The 22796-nt window shown below is 41.2% G+C and overlaps 1 protein-coding gene across 6 annotated transcripts in view; it reads left to right on the top strand.

Moving 5' to 3' along the window:
- Positions 1-22796, top strand: part of ATP2B2 (ATPase plasma membrane Ca2+ transporting 2) — a 221890-nt gene that overhangs the window by 55988 nt on the left and 143106 nt on the right. For all 6 annotated transcript variants that reach the window (XR_004419303.2, XM_033071630.2, XM_033071631.2 and 3 more), the window contains exon 2: positions 4191-4668. Coding sequence is in view for 5 of the 6 variants with exons in the window: in XM_033071630.2 (XP_032927521.1) it covers positions 4470-4668 (199 nt within the window). In the remaining variant the exon portion in view is untranslated. The remainder of the gene's footprint in view (positions 1-4190; positions 4669-22796) is intronic.

A 22796-nucleotide genomic window follows, 5' to 3' on the forward strand; every position in this document is an offset into this window, starting at 1 on the left:
TTTCTCCACCAGCACACTGTGAAATCAGAGCTGCCATAATCTCAGGTGACAGTTTAGAGAAAACAGTCAAATTAAGAATATATATATATATTTTTTTTTTCCTCCTGACTCATTGTTTGTTTTTGTTTTTCCCGACTCCATTATTTGTCCAGACTTTAAGGACTGTGAAATGCAAGCCTTGGGATTCTGCTCTGGTGAAATGTGGTTCATTACATTGCTGTTAACTTTCCTGCCAGTAGAAGCCCGAATGAAATCAGATGTCAGAATACTTGGGGATGATATCTACATTCTAACACACTGTGAAAATATTTACAAGCTTCCAAGATGAGACTTTTCCTGATTAGGGAAATCAAAGAATAGTTTTCCCAGCAGGCCTGCAGTTAGCTCATCCAAATTGCTTCTGTTTTAATTGGCATGCATTTCCTCTAAGCAGCTAGGAGATGAAAAATATTTGACTTGGGCTCTACAGGACTGGAAGCCTCTTCCCCCAGACACAGCATCTCTGAAAAAAAAAAAAAAAAACCAACCAACCAGCCAACTCAAGTTTATATTGCATTTGTACTACAAAAATCTCCCTTTGACAAGATTCCAGACCAAGGTACAGACTGATATTCTGACTTTTGAATGAGGAAAATAAGGATGGTGTTTTACTCAGGTGTTGTGTGTGTGAAGCCTGTTGTTACCTGAGTTGTATCTAGGTGGGCTGTGATTTTATCTCAGCTCCACAGCAGTCTGTTGTTTCCAAGCTGCACTTTGGGACTTCTTTTACTCAGTTTTCTACTTTCAGAAGCACTGGGAAGAATGAGTAAAACCAAATAACCTTTGTTCAAAGTGACTGGTTTTGTCTGGATAAACCAACTGATGTTGTGTGTGAAATTCATTTACTGGAGTTTTTATTTCTCTTTTGTAGAGCCTGTCTGAGGGGGAGGGACATTTTCCCTGTAAGTTTTCTCATAGGGAATGATGAGACCAATGGTGACCCTGTTCTAGGATGGTGTGGAAAGCTGTGCTCTGAAGTTTGGGGGTGGTGCCTCTATGTCCCAGTCATGGATAGAGCAGTGAAAGCAGCATCCAGAGCATGAAAACCAGTTCACTTTATTCATTGGGTCATTAGGATATTAGAAAATTTTGATTGAAAAATGGGCCAGTATCACATTCTTTAATCAGGATTTCTTGGTAGTTCACTTAGAACACATCTACATCCTGAAAATATCAATATTGGGAGGGTTTTTTGTAAAATAGTCCCTTCCCTCACCCCAAAAAAAGCAAAAAACCACCACCCAAACTAGTGTAATAATGGGGTTTCTTGTGGATGAGACTTAGTTTCCCCACTGGATGTATTTTGGAGATGCAAAGCCCCATGACAGGAGTACTGTCACGTGCCAGCTACAGCTTTTGTATTCTTCAGCTTTTGGTGAAGAAACATTCAATATTATAAGTGGTGACACTTAGGAGGGGTGAGATGTCTGCATGTCAATCCTGGCAGCCTGGTGAGGAGTGAGCTTTTGCTAGGAGAGCTCCTGGGACGGAATGGAGCCTGAGTATCCTGTTCCATGGGATTAGGGAGCTGCCTTAGCAGGGAATAATGTCAGTCACGCTCTGTGCCTGCTGCCTCTCACCATCTGCCTCTCAGAAACGTGAGGTGGTGCTTCCCTGGTGGCACAGCATTAGGTGAGTCATGAGCAGCACAGACTGCCAGTGATTTGGTTTTGAGGCTCTGAAGGAAGTGTAAACTTCATATTTGTTGTTTATTGGTTAATATTTAATCGGAGGTGAAATTAAAAATTAAGCAGGCAAATGAGTCATGCTGAAAAGCAACAGCACTGTCTTGCTGGGGCTGACAAATGACAATGAATTTCTAAGAATAGAAGAAAATATAATAATTTATAGTGATAGCACAGGGAGCCTAAAGAGATGCTTTGATTGAGAGGAGTGGACACTTTCCGCAGAAAGATCATGGAGAAAATGTCTTTGATGCTGTGTGTAGTACCCTTTGCATCAGAAATGAAATTGGTAGATGGTTCTCTTCAGAAAATACTTACAATTGTCTTTCCTCTGTGGTGTTATGGAAAATTTTAAGAACAATTTTATTATTTTGGAGTAATGTTTAAAACATTTTTTTTTTAATTAGAGCAGTGTTTTTTCTGTCTTGTTTTCTCTTAAAATCATGGCTGTTTGAGATACCCAGCTCTCGAAACTGTGAACTGCACTTAGGAGCAGTTATTATTATTATTTTTAACCACTGGAAGTAAAAGCAGTCTGTTATTTCAGCTATTTGTTATTACTACTGTAGGCTCATTGTCTTCTGGCAGTCAGATCTCAATCTGCATTCTGCTGTGGCTGACAGCAGGCAGAGCCTGGGATGCTGCTGGTAGGAAGGAGGAGCCCTGGCGATCCGCTGCCTCCTGGGATGAAGCCTGCTTGATTGGGCATCTGTGACATTTCTGGCCTGCAATTTTTTTCCCAAATAATGCTGCAGGCTGATGCTATTTCTGTTCAGAATACTGATCCATCCTGTTTACAAACAGAGGAAGCAGTAGTGTGAGTAAGGCCTTTTCTTCCTGCTGTATATCGGGGATGACCTGGGGATGGATTGAGGCTGAACAGTGCCCAGGATGCTGAGCATGGAGAGCTGAGCATGGTTCACTGTCTCTTGTTTAGTAAATAAAAGCCCTTTTAAATTGCTACTTCTAGTTTCTATTTGTTGTTTGCTGTAGAAACACTTTGTGCTGAAATTCTCATCTCATGAATGTGAAAAACAATATGTGAAATTGAGGGTGGCAGAAGTTCTTAGCATTGGAAGATACATAAGTAAATAGGAGGGTGGGAGAAAGTGTAGCAGTTGGCTGGTATTTAAATTTATTTTGGTCTGTAATATCAAAGAGAAACTTGAACTTCCTTTTTAATTTTTTTTTGGAATTTTTAAAAAATTTTCTCCTCCACAGAAATCAGAGGAATGTTGAGGTTTGAAGCTGTAAAGGAAAGGGCTGTAGAAGTCCAGTTTTGTTAATTGAGCAAGGTAACTCCAAATTAGCGCTGACACAGGCCTGATCTTTGTCACTGCAGAGCAATGGCAATTAGAGAGGGGAAATAGCAAACCCTACGTGTTATGTCAACTGTAGCTGGGTGGGAGATTAAAATTATTGTGCCAGTATAAAACCAGGACTTGAAATGCCTCGGGCTCCTCTTGATGTGCTTTATCTGGGCATTTATATATAACTTCCACTGGGGATTGCTGTGCCTAGAAAGTTCAACATGTGCCCTTTGCCTGTGACAGGTTGGTCAGTCATTAGGCTGCTGGGGTGCCCTTTGAGAGATCCTTTTTATTATGAAAACGATTCTGAGACCTCTAGATTAGACAGTGCACTCGCACTAACCCGCTTGGAAAAGAAAAAAAAAGAAACCTTTAATCTCTGTTAAAACTCTGCGTGCCAAATATAATAGCTGGTTTCAGCAGTATTTAAACCAACTTCATTAGAATATGGGAAAGGGAAACAGGTTTTAAAGGCTGGCTTTAGCAAGCAATCAACTGTCTCCCAGATGGTCCAAACGGGACTTGTTCAACAGTGCACATAAAAAAGGGAAAAAGGAGTAAAAAGAGAAAGCCCAGCAGCATCCAGTGTGTGTCAGTGCCTGCTGGTGACTGGGCTGAAGGACTCCTCATACAGGGACTGCCTCTTCCATGCCAGACATCCCATGGCATTCGTGCTGTGCTCACTTGCACAAAGGCAAGGCTGCAAGATGCAATGCATTTAAATATATTCTGCATGTGTGAGGGTGGCTCTATAGTTTTTCCGAAGTTTCACCGCCCTTGTGCCATAAAAACAGTTTTGCTTTAACCATTGTGCAAACTGGTGGTGTTTAACCCGTTTTTAACCTTATCAGGGAGCCTTTGTTCTGGGCAGAGGACAGCCCGGTGGCTGTATGGAGCAGAGCACGTACTGGGGGTGCATCCTGCACGCCGGGCTAATCGCTCACTAATTAATATTCATGACTCATCTTATTTAGCGGCCGCTCTTGGCACTCGGGCAGCGCTGCCATTGGTGCTCCAGCCGTGGAGAGCTTCAGCCAAGGCAGAGCTGGTGTTCTGGGCTGGATGCTGCCGCCCCGCAGCATCTCCGGGATGCCAGAATCCGCTTGACATCCCCTCCGTCCCACTTGTAATGAGTCCTTTCTGCTTCTTCCCAAAGGTCCAGAGGAAGAAATGACCATGTAGATTCTACAGCTTGGGTGCAGCATAATGGGAAATGGTGAATGGAGTGGAGCTGGTCTGCAGCCTTGAGAGTTCTGTGACCTCCAGCCAGTCAGGGACATCCTCCACGCCAGGAGCATCCTCCAGTCACTCGCCGGACACCCGCGGGATTCTTTTTAATTTCTCACGTTGGAATTCAAGATTCCTCTCCTTCGATTTTTAAACAGTTTTAAGATTGTATCAGCTACAACGAGTGGAGCAATATAACCAAGCCACGATGGGTGACATGACAAATAGCGATTTTTATTCCAAGAACCAAAGAAATGAGGCCAACCATGCAGGGGAGTTTGGGTGCACACTGCAGGAACTGCGCTCCCTCATGGAACTCCGAGGGACAGAAGCAGTAGTAAAAATTAAAGAGACTTATGGGGAAACAGAGGGGCTCTGCAGACATCTGAAGACATCACCAACAGAAGGTAAGCACTTCTCACTTCACTTGAATTACGGGACTTTGTGTAAAATGCCCTCCAACAGTGGAAAAAAGAGGTTTTGATTCCAACCTGAACAGAATTCTCATGGTGCTGCCATTATTCCCAACAATAATAAAATAAGAGTCTTCTAAGAAAGAAGGTAAACTAGTCCAGCTATAGCTGGCATAAGAGTGAAAGGAGCTCTTCTTGTTTTAACAGCTAAATGAATTTATTCTTCCTTAAAATGACACAAAAGATCAGCACATGTTTTAGGCATTGCAAAGAGACTTGAATCTCTCTGCTCTCAGGGATAAGGTGCTAAAACAGTTGCTTCAAAGCAGCTTCTAGGTACTTGGAGATCTTGAGAGTATGAAATGACCTTTTGAGATGCACATTATGTTGCTGTGTAGATCAATATATTTTTAATGTTTATATATAGGTTACTAATCTTCACTTATTATATTACCATAGATAATTTTGCTGAAATCATCAGTCTGTGATTGTATCGATGTTTTTATTAGGTACCCTTCTCTTGTGTGTAAAATTAAGCTCCTTACTTTCTTATGCTTAATTTTTGCCAATCACAATTTTCCAGTATCTATTTTCCTAAGTGTTTTTCGAGACTTCTACCTGATCATTTATTAGTCTGGCTTTCAGTGCTCAAAACAAGTATCTCCCCATAAAACATTGACAATGGTGCAATGTTTCCCTCTCATACAATTTTCTTTCTCTTTAAGTGCAAGTAAAATTCTGTTTCATTCTAAGAATTCTATTTTTGTCACCGTATTTTTATCTCCAAGGAGTATTAACGCTTTTGGAAATTATACAGTCTTTCAGTCTATAATATTTCTGCAGTCTTGTAATGTAGCCAAGATGTTCATTTTAAGTTCTTTTCTTTCTCAAGAAGATAGAAGTCTTGGCTTTGTTCCATTCTCTTCTTTCTAAAATTAATCATTTAGTTACCTCCAGTGTTTAAATGCCTCAAAGTCTGGAATTATTGGTGTGATCATAAACATGTCAATTGTAGTGTGATACCATAAATTACCCAGCTGAGGGGTCCCAGAGGAGCAGCTGTCAGTGTCTCAGCTTGAAGAATTCCACGTTTGCACAAAGTCAGAGCTGAAGTCTCCGTCTGAGCCGAGCTCGTGGCGGTGACTTCAGTCAAGTTTTGCCAACTCATTGTAGTGGTTACCTGGTCAATGTGAACTTCAAAGGAGATGTTAATTGCGTTATGTGTTCAATTTATGACATCAGGGAAACTCAATTCCTCCTATCGGAACAGGGTGTATGGATCCAGCAGCGTGGCACGCTGACTCCAGCAGTAATCTATATCTGATACTGCAGATAAGGTAACTTTCCTCCAAGCATTACGTGCACTTCATCACTTGTGCATTAGGGAAAAACCTTTCCAGCTTCAAATGGCAATCAGCATAGCCTTGGAATCAGGAAGGCTCTGCTGGGTTCCAATTTGCAAGTAGATCACATAATAGAAATTCCCAGTCACATGAAGCTTACATCTTCTTTGTAATTGTTTTGTTTGGAAAAATTCTCTGAAATACATCTTGTCAAACTCTGTAAATTTTCACTGGAGAGAAAGTGTACATAATGAGAAACTTTAAAGGCTCATGGCAAATATAAGCTCATATTTAGTTCTAAGTGCCAAGCCATTGTTTTTCTTGATTCCAAGCTCAGTGAAGAGGATATTCTTGAAGACATGACTATTCTTAGAGGAAAGAAATATAATTATTTCTTATGTGGAAATGGAATTCTAACATCAAGCAGATATGATTTGAAAATTAATTATTGACATATTTAGTTTTATCTTTCAGTATTTGCAGCAAATTGTGGATTCCTCATTGAATACCTTTATGAAAAACCCCAATTTGCTACAGTACCTGAAAATCACTTTTCCAACTAGGCATTATTTTTGGTGAAGCACAGTTCACTGAGCTTCCTTTGTTTTTCAGACTTCAGTGTGTTGCACATCTCACATAGTTTTATGGGAAATATGAAATAAGAATTACTGCAGGGCACTTCTTCAAAGAAGCCAAATGGCTGAGCAGGAGTCCTGAGTGACTGTGAAACAGTGAAAAGGACCTGACTGTAGAACTTGCTTCTTCCCTGCCTTGTAAGCTCTTCATAAAGCCTTTGAAATTTTGTGGGATAAGTGCAGAAAGAGTTACCGGAGCAGAGGAAAAAAATGTTTCCTGGCAGCAGGGACATGATAATTTGGTAAAATGTGGCCCAGCTTGAATTTACTGGTTTATTTAGAAAGCAAGATATAGTCATGAGCTCAGAGCTGACTCAATTAATTTCCCATGTTAATATTTGATGTCCCACCTAGGGATTGGTAGGATCAATCACACTTAGAAGTGCTGTTTGAAATGGTTTTAAAGGCCTTGAACTCCTCAAGTTAAGATGTCATATTTGTAACTCAGATGTCATTGACACTGCTGTGAGGTTCATTTCCCTGTGAACTCCTGTCTCAGTCCAGCATGGAGCTGGGGAAGTCTGCTGAATGTTGAGTAGAATAATATTTGCATGCTGAATGATTTAATAATATTATTATGGGTTACAAGACTTCAGTCTCTCCTTTAAATTTTCTTTGATTGCTCCTTTAGCTATATATGCAGTGGAGATCCCAGCTCTCATTTATGCCTGAGGGATTCCTGCCTTAAAGTGATTATATTATAATGAAAAGCTCCTGTTTAAATGCTCATAAAAAGAACCTCCCCAAAATGTATAGAAATAATTTATATGAAAAAATGCACATGCATGTCAACTTGAATTTGCTCTAGAAATGTTTATGTTCAGATTAGTTTCACTTTCATTATCCCAGGAATAGCACATATAGGCAGGATCTACCCCAGTCACTTTGCAGGACAATGCTGAATCCCCCCTTGGGCAGAGTTGTGCTGACAGTTGTATAATTTTCCATGCAATTGGAGTCTCTGAGGCCCACTGGAGCATCAGTGATACCTTATAAAGGACAGCTGGTAAAATGGGATGAGTTACCAAGTGAGAATGAATACCAAATGAGACTGGAATCAACTCTCTCCAATACTTAACTATATATACCCACAATTTTATACAGTAACCACCAATTTACAGCAACTTTTTCATCTACTTTCTCTTATAAAAATATTTATTTCTAATAGGAATATGTCAGTGAATTAACTTCCCTGATTTCTTGCTTAAAATACTTGGATGCCATGATTTCCAGTGCATGTAAAAAGTGAACAATTCACTGTGTGCAGAATGATGGAATATCCTGAGTGGGAAGGGATCCATGGGGATCATTGATCCAACCCTGGCCCTGCACAGACACCCCAACAATCCCACCCTGTGCATCCCTGGGAGTGTTGTCCAAAGGTTCCCAGAGGTCTGGAAGCCTTGGGGCCATGCCCTGCCATAGTATAGGGAAGCTTTTTAAATTTTTAGATGAAGGAACAACCTTTCTATGGTGATATCTGTCCAATCACACCTCAAACAGGCTCTCCAGGAGGTGTTACATGTTGGTGATGAGGTTACAGCACCACAGAAGAAGTTTTTCTGTTGGTATTTAGTGGATACAGAAGTGGGTAAGGTTCTAGAAATGGGCTGGTGGAATACACTGGGGGAGAACATTTCAGCTTTGTTGTGTTTTTGTTTTTGTTTTTTCCTCACTGTAGGTCTCAGGATACCAGGAAAAGGTTTTATGGAAATTGATTTATGACAATATCAATTAACAGTTAGCTGATATTTCTACTGTAGAAGTTGATTTTTTAATCATCACAACTGCCCTTAGTTGAGCTACCAGAGAAGTTCTCTTCAAATGCATGTTTATGTGGGGAATATGGACTGAGAATCAATTGGGCCAGCTGTGGAGGTGTGTTTATTTTTCATTATTGCAACATAAAAAGCCTTTCACAATTTTAACAGGGAGGTAAAAGATGAAGAAAGATTGAATGCAGCAAAATTAACCATCTGCTTTTAATACTCGTTAGTTTTGGTTCCTCACACTTGCTTCTATAAAAATGCACCTATAATATCTTAATAGTCTGTTTGGAAGCTGCTCTGAATTGCACTCAGGTGCACCACTGTGTTCAGTCAGCTTCAGAGATATGAAGAAATTGGGAAGGAAATTGGGAAAGGAATGAAAAATACTTGATTCAGACAAATAGAAGTTTAAAATAGAAATGTAGAATAATTGATTCTGTGATTGTCAGAGACTGAGCTTTATTTTAACACACTGTCAAAATGGACCATGAATGTAAAGAAATTGGTGATAGCATCATTTTCATTGATAAAAGAATGCCCTTGATCTTGTATAAACCATTAAATATTATCCATAAGTTTAAGATCTTACATTATTTCACATTCAAGGTTAGGATGGATAATATTTGATTGATTTTATGATTTTCTGCAAAGGAATGTTGCCAGCTCTCTGAAAGTAGATTTTAAGAGTTTCTTTGTGATGTTGAGCTGCAGTTGAACTTGGGAAACCTTCGAAGCAGCACCTTAGATGTGCTCATCCTCTCTCTGGGTCACCACAGATTCCTTGTCCTCATTTGTGGCGTCAGAACATCTCCTGTAGCTCAGGCCCATTTGTCAGCCCCAGGCTGGCAGCCAAGCTCCAAGCACACATCCAGCCCTTCTTTGTCCATGTTCTCCCCACATGGAAGGTTTGCTTTGAACAATGGGAGCGGCCCTGGCCATGAACAAACCCCTCAGCACGGGCAGGGCCGAGGCCTCGCAGGGCCTTTTCCAACCTCACATGGGAAAAACCCCAGGGACAAACTTTAAACTCTTATTTCACCTGGGGGTTCGTGCAGTGCCAGGTGTGGCTGAGCTGGTGAGAGCTTGCAGAACTTGACATTTCCCTGTGGTTCCATCAATGGGCACTGGCTGCTCCCAAGTGCCCACCAGGCTCCCTGTGCTTGGTAAGGAAGGAAGGGGCTCTGGATTCTCCTCCATTTGGGAACTGCAGTTGCAGAACCCATCGCAGCTGGGCTTGTTCTCCCTGGGAAGAGAAGACCCCAGGGAAAGGCCATGGCAGTCTCCCAGTATTTTCCTCTAACAAAGTTAGGGAAGAGTGTTTTAGCAGGTTATGATAGGAGAAGGGGAAACGGGTTTAAACTGAAGGAGGGTTTATATAGATGAGATACAGGGAGGGAATTTCATACAGTGGGGCTGGTGAAACACTGCATCGGGCTGCCCATAGATGTGGGGGTTGTGCCACCCCTGGAAATATTTAACACCAGGCTGGATGGGGCTCTGAGCAACCTGACCTAGCTAAAATGTCCCTGCTCTCTGCAGGGGTGAGACTGGGCAACCTTTACAGGTCCTTTCCCTCCCATATAATTCCATGATTCTCTGCCTGAATGTCTGGGGCAGCTGGAGGGGTCCCTGACTGTGGGAAGAGTGGGCAGCACAGAGTGTGCATAGGGGCTTCCCTTCCCTTCTGCTTCCCTCCCTCCCCATGGCCCAGGGATCCTCCTGCCTTCTCCCCCAGGAGCAGCCCTGCATCCCTCAGGAGGCTCTTTGCAGCTCTGCTCTGTGGGGAGTGCTGGCCTGTCCCCAGTCCCATGGAGCACCATGGCCACAGGGCCTTCCAGGGCTGGGAAGGAGCAGGGAGAGGTGTTGTGTGTGAACAACTCATGGAGGGTTTGCCTTGGCCATGGGGCTGTCTCAGTCCTGCCCTGCAGGCCTGGCCCAGCTCTAAGGCTTGGCCTTAGGGAGGCTGAATTTGGCTCCTGTGTCTGATGTGTCGTGGGCCGGTGCCAGGCAGATGTGCTGCTCCAGGGGTTCCTGAGCTGCACTGCCAGGACCCATGGGGCTGGCAGGAATGGCTCTGTAGGTTTGACACTCCTGCTGCAGGCAGCATGTTGTATTTCCATACAGTCACATCTCCATGTTTCATGATTTAGAAGGGGTGCCTGGAGCTTTCCTGGCAATGGTGCTTCTTTTCCTTATCTAGTATTTCCATTGTTTGTATAATGAAACAGCACACATTCTTCCAAAGGTTACCCAAACATAAGCATCTCAAATGAATGGTTCAGATTTTTCTCTGTGATAAGTCCAATTTCATTGCTCGTGTTGTTTCTGGGCTCCTGCATCTTGTGCCACTTGCTGATTTACTTTGGCTTTGTTCAGTTACTTGTGGAGGACTAGAGAGATATTGCATGATGTATTTTCCCCATAAAGCTTTAAAAAAAAAAAGAGAAAGATACCTGCTCCCTTGAGAATCCTAAATAGCTTGCAAAAAGGTTCTCTCTAGGTTACAGGCAGTGCTTTAAAAGTAAGGCAAGGAAAATGCAGAAAGCGAGTATCTTCTTTTTCTATTAGGCAGCATCAGAGATTTTCTGGGGTCAGTGCTGATTTATTTATGTGATTACCCAGGACATCATCTTCCTCTCAATGATTATCTTACCTCAGCAGGTACAACACTAGAGAGGAGGCTATTTTCATGCAATCTGAAATCCCCATTTCCCTGTAAGACATTAAATACACGCAGGTAGGGTGTACTGACCACAGACATACATTCTGCTCTTGTGCCTCAGATTTAAATGAACAGAGCAATAAATGGGTGTGAAATTTTTGTGTACCTCTTCTGCACAGGACTAGTGTTTGTTCATTGTAGTTTACAACTACAATGTGTCATAAATCAAAGGGAAACCTGGCCCAGAAACTTTCTGTTATTCTTTCCCTGTTTGTAAAGATATTATTGCAGGTCAGTATTCTCCATAACGTGTTGTGCCCCAAGTTTCTCCTTGATCTGAATGGAGTGATGCAATACAGTGACTCAATCCCTTTCTGCTGAATTAACAAGTGATGGAAAGTGTTCCATTATATGGAGCAGTTGATAAACCTCTAATCTCATTCTTAGGACTAGTGGTTTGAGTTTGTTGGCATAATCAGCTCATTCATTGTGTGAGAAAAAGATGAGGCCAGGCCTGCAACGTAATGGGCACAGTGTAAGGATGGAGGAAGTGATCTTTGTGTTCCATGAGGGCTATGTCAGCTGTCCCAGCGGCAAACTGGGATTACGCTGCTGGTGCTCCCTCGGAAAATGGCAATTAGGGCTTTGCTTGGAGGATCAAACAGGGATCATTCTGGGCTGTGGTGTCCAAGTGGAGCTGTGCTGGGGGAGGCAAAGCTGGAGGTTGGATCAGTGATGGCAAAGAAAGACCTGAAGGGAGGGGTGGCTGCAGCCTTTCCTTGGTGTGTCCCTGTGCTGGGGAGCTGCTGGGAGGGTAACAGGACTGCAGAGGAAAACATCCTTGGGGAATGCCTCCCTTCTGTTGTATTGCAGGGCTCAGAAATCCATAAATATCTATAGACTGCCAGCCTTGAGTGAGAGCTGATTTATCTTCATTTTGTTCTTGTTTTGAGAAGGCTGCAGGAAGAAAGCAAAGTCCATTACACCAAATGAATAATCCAATCGATGGAGCCAGTGTGCCCTTGATGGAATTAAGCTTTGCCTTTGCAGTGTATCAGAGACAGAGAAGGGTTTTTGCCTGATTTTGTCAGTGCCCTGTGAAAGCAGAGTTGCCATGCAGTGGTTTTGTCCTGTGGGACTGGCCCTGCTGCAAGAGCACAGCTCTTAATTCCTTGTCTCAGCTGTCACTTACAGGGGTGCAAAAACCTGCTCGCTTTAAAGCGTCACCTGAAAATGTAGAGATAAAACAATTACTTGAATCTCTGTTAGGTGTTCCCAGACATTTTGCCAAGTGCCATTGCTAGCAGTGATGCTGCTTCCAGCTGGAAATTGGGAAATTTTGCTGCTAAAGTCTTTGTAAGGATCATTTGTGAATTGGACACGTGATGACAGTGCCATTCCTTACAATAATGAAATGTTGAATTTTGTTTTTCTTTTATTCAGCATTGCATTTCTGTGTTTTCCTGGAAGAGGATTCTACTATTTTTTTTTTTTTTAATAAAACAAGGCAGTGGCTTCACTATGCAAGTCTAAGCTCAGCAGCCCTGCAAGAGGAATTAGCATGATTAAATAGTCATTTTTCTTTTGAAGGTAACTTCTATCAACAGATCTGGGATAAGAACAGTGTTAGGTGCTGTAGTGATTTCCTGCCTCCTGTCCCTTTTGCAATTACTACTCACCCTTCAAATCTAGACTGTTCAAATTTACTGTTTCCATTTGTTTTCCAAGAAGTCAGAGGTTGGTTTTTGACATGCCTGTTATTTATAAAGGTGAGTGGAAAATAAAGCCAAATTATGTATTTTTGCAGTCAGCTCACTGTGCTTCCAAGACAAACATATCTGCATTCCCTCCTTGCTGACTTCCTCTAATATGGTGCACTCATAGTTTCTGACTTCAAATATCTCTAGAATTTATTTCTCCTCTATCTCCAGGAGTTGGTATTTTTTTTTTCACATCTATGTAGGTGTTCTGGAAACTGTGCTTGAGATTCTGCAAGGTGCAAGGAGAAAGCAGCCTCCCCAACATCCTGAAAAGCTGCTGATTACCTCAGACATAAAGAACCTGTTTCACAGATAATAGATGACATTCTCTGGCACAGCCTTCAGCCGGGTATAGTAACTTCCTTTTTCCCTTTTAAAGGAGGAAGAAATCCTTTCTGAATGCTCATTATAGATCCCATTCCTTGTCCTTGCCTTGGAGCTGGTAAAACAATGCATTTCAATGTCCCATCCTAATTGCCAGTCCAGAACTTGGCAAAGCAGCCACAGATTCTATTAAATGCAGAAGGTTTCAGTTGTGTAATAGAAATCTCTGGGTGTATGTAGCTGCTATTTCTGTAACAATAGCATTTACTAGCCCTTGTTTCCTCTTTGCTTTCAAATGAAATTCTTCAGGGACTGCAGATACTCTTTTCCTGTGTGGATTGTGAGCTGAGTCAGTTCTGCTAAGACTCGCAAACCTGAGCTTCCCCAGGCTGTGCTGCTCCTTTGATTATTCCTTTTGCATCTTGTGTCAATCTCTCCTCCCCAGCACTTTCCACAGAGGAACAATCTATTTCAGTGTGAGGGCATCTTAGGTAGGTACAGTCCTCTGAGGTACAAAAAGTCTGAAAAAACGAGTGTTGGGTAGGAAAACCGACCACATTTATGGAGTAGTTCAAAAACTGTCACAACTCTTTTCCTTGGATTAACATTGAAGATGAGGGAAAAGAGGGAATAGCCCACTCCTTTACAGGTGTGCTTCAAAAGGTGAGCTTGCCCCTGGAGGAGGTACAGAATAAGAGAGGACAATTTCTCAGAGCATCCAGTGAGTGCTCCATGAACTGCAGCAGGATTTCACTTTGTGAGGGTGCAGCTCCTTGGATGCTGCGAGCGGAATGCTGTTTGTTCAGGACTGTGGCAGCATTAATAGGGAAGAAAAAATATATGGGAATGCTGTGGAATGCAGTTATAATCTTAGCATTAGTCTGGGCACCTCAGTTAATTCTTTCTTTAAACAATGCAGCAAATTTTTTGCACAGTTTTCCTGGGAGTCTCAAGTGTTTGCCTCAGTTTGGAAGCTTGGGTGGCAATTTGGGATGCTGTGGGTTTCTTTGGGTTTGCCTCACTTCAGCTGTGTGTTGGCCTCCTCCTGGCACAGGAGCTCCATTTTAAAGCAATGATCATTCTTTCATGAGATATTCTTTCTCTGTTCTAGTTTGCTTTTGCTTGCTTTTTAATTACACCCTGAAATTGTTTTACCTTCATTAAAAAATCCTACACTAATAGGAATTGCTGCATGATATCACCATTCTACTTTGCCAGTGGGGTCCTGGCTGTTGGGTGGTTTTCCATGGATAGCTTAGGTCATCCAGCTTGGCACCTGCAGCCAGAGCCTCTGTCTGCCCCTGAACTGTAGTGTTACAGGTGACTTTTAGCCCACAGAAACCCTGGAGAATATCCCTCCTTGTTTGTGATAATGATTCCGAAGAGTGAAGAAGCTGGCCGGGTCAGAACCTGTGATTTTCACTACTCAAATGGTTGAGTTTTTACTGGGAGAAAAACCTCACAATGCTTTCAAGCCCCCTGCTGTTTCCTGCAGAAATAGGTGTAAACTTGGAAAATTCTGGAAGCATTCAGGTGTGCTCCCCTGCTGGCTTTGTGACTGTCCCATGGGGAGCTCAGTGCCCAGGCTGCTCCTTTGTTCCATTGTTTTCTCAAGCCAGTGAGTTTTTGGGTGTGTGGGGCACTGCAGGGACAGTGTGACAGAGCTCACCTGGGGGTGTGGAGCAGGTGCCCATTGAAGTGTTCAGAACAATTTACTTTCCAGGCTTCAGACACAATCATCTGAGGGGACCACAGTGGTAAATTGTTATCAGGGGCACAGGTGCATCAAACAGGAGTGATGATGGTACCAAAATCCTCCCAAAATGGGGAAAAATAACCCTCTCTAACACTGTCTGTTTAGTGTTAGCAAGGCATCACTTCAGTCTTGGCCCAGAGGTGAATGGCTGACAGAGTTCCAGTCTCCACACCAATGCTGATACAAAACTTTTTCACTTATTTATGCATTTTTAGCAGAGAAATTGATATTAATTGGTTCTCAGTGACATGATTATCTTGATTAGTTAATATTCTGTCCTCTGTTGGTTATTGGTATTATCCCCATTCTTAAGTCCTTTTATCACCTTTTTCTCCAGCTTTCCAGGTCTTAATCTCCCCTGTATCTTTGGTTACTCCAACAAGAGTCTGTGAAGAAACCTAACTAATGCTGGCTAGAAGTGGGCACTACTTGCAATTAATTAAAATTGCTAACTAAAAATTAGTTAAGAGTTATATGATTTCCAACAATTCAGTGCTACATGAGGCTGTTACATGAGAGTTGCAGGATGATAAATCTGCTTATTTTTGGTGCCTTGTCCATCTGATGATTCCAAGCTCTGGGTATTGAAGGACTCTACAAATGAGTTTTTAAAATTTACAGATAACTAAGGAAATTCTATGGTTGTGTTGCTGGGTTTGTTCCCAAGGAAGTCTCAGTGGTTGTGTTACACCTCCTGCTGCTTTACTTGCTCACAAACATGAAACCTCACATGCTGCAACCCCCGAGGCAAAACCCAGAACCTGAACCCTCAATAGTGAGTTTAAATGAATAATCATTCTCTTCTGAGCTACTGGTGTTTTCTCTTTTCTCTCTTTTCCACCCAAACCCATGGTGGTTTGGTTTTTCCACCCAAAGCCACGGTGCACACTGAGGGATGTGCACAATTTGTTGTGTTAGCAGAGAACTGGAGCAGTTTTAGCTGAGGAAGTGGCACAGGTCAGTCGTGTTTCCTTCAATGAGCTGGTTTGCTTGTGTTTAATGCCACAGCACAGCTGAGTTCATGTGCTTCAGTAGGAAATATCAAATGGCAGAAATATCAGATTAAGCTCAAATTGTCTTATTCACTGTTTTGAAGTGACCCCTCAGCAGAGAATAAATACACCCAGCTCTTTAATGTGTGTGTGCACCACTGCTCCAAAATACCATGTGCAAACTGACAGTGAGCTGGTTTGGGTTGGATGGTAAATAAATGGCTTTGAAAAACAGATTTTGTGCCTTCAGCCCTGAAGAGTGGGCATCGTAAGAGACCTGCAGAGTTTGAAAAGTTTTAAAAACAACTTTGTTTTGGCATTTGCAATAGATGGGGACTCTTAAGGTAAAATCAGTAATATTTTTTTTTTTTATTTACCAAACCTAGATGTTATTTTTAATTCCTGATGTTAATCCTGTTTAACAAGGCTATCAGTGTGGCATGTTTTGCCATGAGATGCTGGCAGTTCGTTTTGCTGCCCCACTTTTCCCAAAGTATTGATGCTGACACGAATGTCTCTGCGGCTCACAGCTTAAAATTACAGAGAAAAATCGGGTGGGACTTGCTGTGGGATGGCAATCCACGCCATTCCCTGGATGGGGAAAGCTTTGTGTCTGTTCTTCTGCTCTCTCCCATCAATGTCCCCACGCTCAGCAGTGCTGGGAGGGACACCTCACCTCTGTGTGGGTGGGAGATGTCCCTGTGGGGACACCAGCCCTGCTCTGGAGTCACTTCCAGCTGCTGCTGTGTGCAGGGGGCACTGCTGGCATCCTTCCCTGGAGAATCCAAGCCTCTGGCACCTCTTCTGTCCACTCATGTTCGTGTTGGAACAGCAAACTCTGTTTTAAATGAGGGATTTGGAATTAATGCCTGAATATGGGAGCCAGTTTGCAATCCCCAGGATTTCTCATCACGTTATTGCTATTTCATTGTGATTTAGGGAGACTTTCCTCCTCTCTTACCTTTATTTTGATCCTCTTAACTTGTACTGTTGCTTGAAAGTCCTGAATTTTATTTGAAGAGCTTCTTCAGTCTTGCTTAAATCTTCCTTAAATGATTCAGTTGTTGCCATGGGATCTTTAAGAGAAGTTTTTGCCAACTTTATTTAAATTTGGGGGTGGAAGGAGGGGAATAGGCTTCAGCCTGTTTTAATTTTGAAGTATTTTGCAAAAGTTCATTCTATTATTAAAAATTGATAGCACATCTTAGCTGCCTGGGACTGCCCAGGAATGTTGTAACCTTGGTGGATTGCAAGGACTGGTGGTGGCTGGCAGGAACAACAAAAAAATCTTAAGCCATGTAATGCCTAGGAAGTATTTCTTCATCAAGCACATTATCCACGTTTTCTTGTGTTATTGAATTGCAGATTTTGGTGTGAGTGGTCAGCAATGATAGAAGGTTTCCCTGATAAATTTAAGTGCTCTAAATGTTACGAATATCTGCATTTTCTACATTTTAAATTCAGTATAATGTTCCCTCTTGTGGCCTCTTCCGTGTCTGAGTTTATGCTTATAGACAACCTGAAAAAACAAATATCAAAATTCTGTTCTGTTGTGATTTCAGGCCAAACCATTCTTGGTCCAGTTTTCTTTGCTTTCCTCCACTGTTCTTTGATTGCAATTTCTTTGCAGATACACATTTCCTTTATTGCTCATTTGCTTTTTGGTCTGTATTTGTTTGGTGGTTTGGTGCTTTATTTGATTCTATTCTTCTGCTTCCTCATGGTCTTAAATATCTCTGATTTTGAAATGGTTATGGAATCACCCTTGTGGCCTCAGGTAGCTCCACTTTCTCTAACAATCCAAAATCTTTGGAGGTGACCCTGTGCTTTCAAGTATTGATCAGGTCATGCTGAGCATTTGTCCTGTTTGAACTTGGTCCTTTTGGCAGAATTTATCTCCTTTATCTGCTCTGCCCCATTTTTCCTGTTTGAACTTGGTCCTTTTGGCAAAATTCATCTCCTTTATTTGCTCTGCCCCATTGTTGCTGTTTGAACTTGGCCCTTGTGTCTCTCCCTTATCTGCAGGATGGTGGGGATCAGTGGAATATCCCTGGTACAAATGGGTGGTTGTGGCTGCATTGGTTCTTGGCAGCAGATTCAGTGGGGACTGTTCAAGGCAAATAGTTCAGGATGACTTTAAATACATTTACTGGAGATATTAAAGTTGATAATTGCAAGCCAGGTACATTGAACATGGAACTAGATGGTCTTGTGTAAATGGATGTACCAGTTTCCAGTTGAAATTATTTGCAGGCCAGCAGTGATTTTCAAACTGGGCTTGTGGCTTGAAAAAGATTTTAAAAACCCTTCTACCCCAAACCCAAATTACACAGTGAATTTCATACTGTTTAAAATTAGATCAGATTTTATTTCTGAATCTTTGAAAAAAATTTGGGTTGCTCTTTGCTGGAATGGTTGTCAAGAGAAGTATTTATATAAGAAATTAATTTTGAAAACTTCTGCTTGTTTTCACTGGGTGAGATAATTAAATGTAAAAGTTACAGGCTGAAACTCAGTATTTTAAATGACAGGGAAGATTGGCTACTTGTGTTCATGTTTCCAGACATGCAAGAATTGGGTTTTGTTTCATTCTGTCCCCTGACTTAACCCTTATTTTATTCATATCAAAGATGAAATTTCTGTTTCTTCCTTAAGCAAGATAATTTAAATTTTTGACATTTGGGCATATCACAAGAGTTTTCAATGCTTTCTAGAAAAAATATTATTAATTTAACATTTAGGATTTATGACAAAGCCTTTTTAAGTGATAAACTTTTATAATATTGTTAAAGTTAATGGATTTTGGTGCTTTGACTCTTTGGTCAACTGCAATAATCTATCCAGTCTAAGAAATCAAAATGTAATTATTAAAAAAACCCCTAGTTGTTAAAATACTTTCATATCATGATAATTGGTTTTCGTAGGAAAAGATAGAAAGTGATAAGATATAATATTAGCGGATACTCTTCTGTTTGAATTATCTTTATTTAAAGTCAACTGTTCCTTACTTAAGACTTCTTGAAAAGTGCTCAAGGTAATTTTGGTTTGAGAACTGGGAGGAACTCTTCAATGGCAATTTATAGAACCTTAATTAATTGTGCTGAGTTGAGTGTGTAAAGCCAAGGAAGCTTTTTCTTTTGGTGAACAGGGACATTCTCTACAAATCCAAGTTTACAGCAATGCTCCTGCTTTTCCCACATCACAAAAGACTGATTGTACCTAATCCTCAAAAATAGATAAATTGGAAGGAAAAAAAAATAATTTAAAAGTAGCCAGAAATGCTTTAAAACCCCCCAGCCTGTAGTACCCTGGAAAGGTTATAAAGGCTGGAAAGCAGGAAAGGAAGTGTTGGGAAGTGAAAGTGAAATGTGTGGATAATCCAAGGGCTCAGGCGCGTTCCTAATCAGCAGGAGCTGCGTGGGCATTTGTGCAAGTGTTGGCAGGAGTCAGAACCAGATAACTGTGAGGATCAGGCCAGAGTTTCCTCACTGGAGAACCAAGCCCTGGCTTATTCAGTAACCAACAACTCGTTAAGGGGAGCTGGCAAGCAGCGCTAATTAACGAGCAAGGTCGTGTCTCTGCAGAGTGAGCCTGACATTGTGCTCAGTATTGAACCGGGGGTGAGAGTAAGGTGAGCTGGCACACAAAATTAATTAATGCTTTCATCCCCATTGGCAAAGGCCATGGTGCTGTTCTAGAGCTCGTGCTGCCCTGGGAGATTCCAGCAGGAATGGCAAAATCCACCCCGAGCCACTTTTGGGTCCTGCTTGGCTCTGGTTTATGGGGTAAAAGCAGCTGGTGCAGAAGGAGTCCCCACCATTTGTGTGGTCTTCTCTGCTGCAGGTGGAATTCAGAGGAAAACCTGTTGGGGCTTGGGTTGGTTTGGGAGTTTTTGCATTTATTTTGGGGTTTTTTTTTGTGTAACATTTAACATTACAGCCAGTGAAATGTCCAGGTCTGCCGTGGGTTTGGAGCCATGGCCAGTGTTAGGACAGGGAGAGTGGGCAGACTTCAACCCAGTCATCAGCACTGCTCTCACCTGGCAGCACTACTGCACAATTTTTATTCAAATTAACTCCTTTGTACAACAGGGCCGGGCCCAAGGTGCCAGGGGCTCCTTTGGGATGAGAGAGTTTCCTTTTCCAGGAGGGTTAAATAAATTGTTAAATGAAAGAACCAAGGAGGCCTGGTCCTTGAACAGGTCTGTTTATATTGCTTGAAGTTATGAAATAATTCATTAACTTGAATCTACTTTTCAGCTGGAAATCTGTTGCAATTTCCAGCTGGAGTCTGCTGCTCATACTCCTCCTTTTGGGAGATGTACTTGGAGTTTCCTCCTCATCCTTTTGAAATATAGGAGTTTCAGTCTAAGAAATACTCAAAGATTTGACCTTTCCCTAAATCTGAAGCAGCAACTGATAAATAACACCTTGCCATAAAGGGCTGACAACTTTATTTCACTTATTCTAATAAAACAATTCTAAGCAAATATTTATTTGCCTACATAAAGCCTAAATGGGAGTGGTAAAGCAGCAGGCTTAGAGGAAAATTTGTAGGTGTGGGTTAATTGTATCCAAAATGATGTCTGGCAGGGGTAAGAAGCCCTTCCTCAGTGTCACGTTGACTTAATTTTGTGTGTTCTGCTCGCTGCAATTTAATGTGTTGCCAAACAGCCTCGAAAATTCTCTCTTGCTTCCACTCTGACTTCTGATGTCCCAAAATAGATGCATTTTTTTTTTCCTTCAGCCCAGGTGTTTATGTTTAGATGGAATGAAAATTTAATCTTTCTCTCAGAATATCTTCTGTAAACACTTACAGTGCTGTTAATGTTGTATATATGATGTTTTTTATAGTATCTAACTCTGAAAAGAACATTTTAAAGTGGATTTGATTGCAGTTACTCATCTCTTTCCACCCATTTTCTATCAAAACCGCTCCCCAGAATCTGCAATAGCAATAATACTTTTGAAAAAGGAAATTATTGAAGTACTTAAGAACTTCTGGGAACCAAAACTGAAAAGAAATTTTATTAAAAGATATGTAAAAAAAAATTGGGTGATCAGTCAATGAGCTCTGTTACCATTTCCAACTGAATAAAAACCTGGAACATGTTTTTATTTTTTTCAAAGCTTGCAGAAGGAGAAGGAAGGCAGGACATAGCTCATAGGACACAGTAGATTACAAAACTATTTTCTTCAATGGAAAAACATGAACCACAGCTGTTCTGAAGAACTTGGGCTATTTAGAAAACTAAATTTTGTGTTAACAAAATTAACCTCCTTTGGGGGATGCCATGTTTGAGGGAATTGCCTACAAAAATTCAGGTTTGCAGAGAAAGGCAGAGGTGGATTTCATTTTAAATCTTACCGTGTTCAGTTCTAATAATGAATTTAGTTTTGAACAGTGCAGAGATTGTCCCTGCCAAAGCAGAGACAGCAATGTGCATTTCAAATGCTGGAAATATTGCCCTGATTTTATAAAGTAACACTTGCTTCTAATTTAAGTGCTTGTACTTCATAATCTCGAGCTGCTCTACACAGAAGGGAATATATTTTACTGTGCTGTTGTGTTTTTCACTCTGACACACAGCAGCTTCCTCGAGCAAGGTTCTGAATGAGCTTTTGTGTCATGGAAATATTGGAGATGCTCCTGCAATTAAAAAAAAATGCTGAAGGGAATTAGAACAAGAGTTAGAGATTTTATAACAGACCACAAAATAAATTCTAGACAGCTGTAAACTGTAAGAGAGTTAAACTGCCATCTGGGATTTAAAATTTGTAAACCTGCATCAACCATCAGGTGAAAACATGGAATTCCATGGTAAGGAAGGGTTTGGAGTGTGGGCTGTGGATGAGATCATATCTGAGTGGCCTTTAGGCTTCTGAGCCATGGATTTTTACAGCTGAATTTCAAAGCCTGGCTCGTGTAGTGCATGGCAATCACTCAGAAATCTCCTGTTTGAGGAGGATCAAGCACAGGTAGAGTTTGAATGCCAGGGAGGGGGAGCTGATTACTGAATAGTAAGTAAGTAAAACATACTTACCAATTATAATAAAATTTAAAAAATAAATTTCAACATAACATCAACACAATTAATAACCATACCAATCAATAATTTAAAAAAAATACAAATCCCAAATACCCCTGACACACAACATAACTCAAAACCTAAAACAAACAATAAAAAAAATTAAACTCTCCATATTTCAATAATTACAATTTAATACCTTTAATACCTTTTAACTACAAATATATTACCATAACAATCTTAACAAAGACACAATTCATACTATAAAAAGTAAAAAAAAAATTAATTTAAAAAAACTATACTAAAAATCCAAATGCAAAACTCATATTAACACAATTAACAAAAACCAAAAAAAACCTCCTCTTAATAAACCACAAGATCAAACAGCAGTCCTACCTCAAAAAATAATCACAAACATAAAAAAACAACTCAAAAGACAATTCTACAAATCCAACCTACTGAAGTTCCAAAAAACAGTTATACAAAAAATTTAAAAAAAAAAATCTGAATCATTCACCTCTTTCATCAATCACCTAACTCAAGTAACTCAGGGGGAGCTGCATTACTGAATAACCAAATTCTGGAGCTGTTTGGTTTCCATGTGCACTTTATTGACCTGTAAATGGGAACCAGAATAATTTCCACAACCCCCAGCAGCCCCCACGTGAGGGATTGTTTTTAACTGCAGAGCAGCAGGGATTTTGGAGGGACCCCAGTTCCCAAACTGGTGTGAGCCCTGCCAGGGGAGCAGCAGGCATGGATCAGTGCATGGCTGTTCCTGCTGGTCACAGACAGAAAAGGGACCTTTCTGCCATTTAGAGATGGGATTTTGCTCTGATGGGATCAGCAGGGA

The sequence above is a fragment of the Catharus ustulatus genome, chromosome 13 (genome assembly GCF_009819885.2).
Source record: "Catharus ustulatus isolate bCatUst1 chromosome 13, bCatUst1.pri.v2, whole genome shotgun sequence".
In the NCBI taxonomy this organism is placed as follows: domain Eukaryota; kingdom Metazoa; phylum Chordata; class Aves; order Passeriformes; family Turdidae; genus Catharus; species Catharus ustulatus.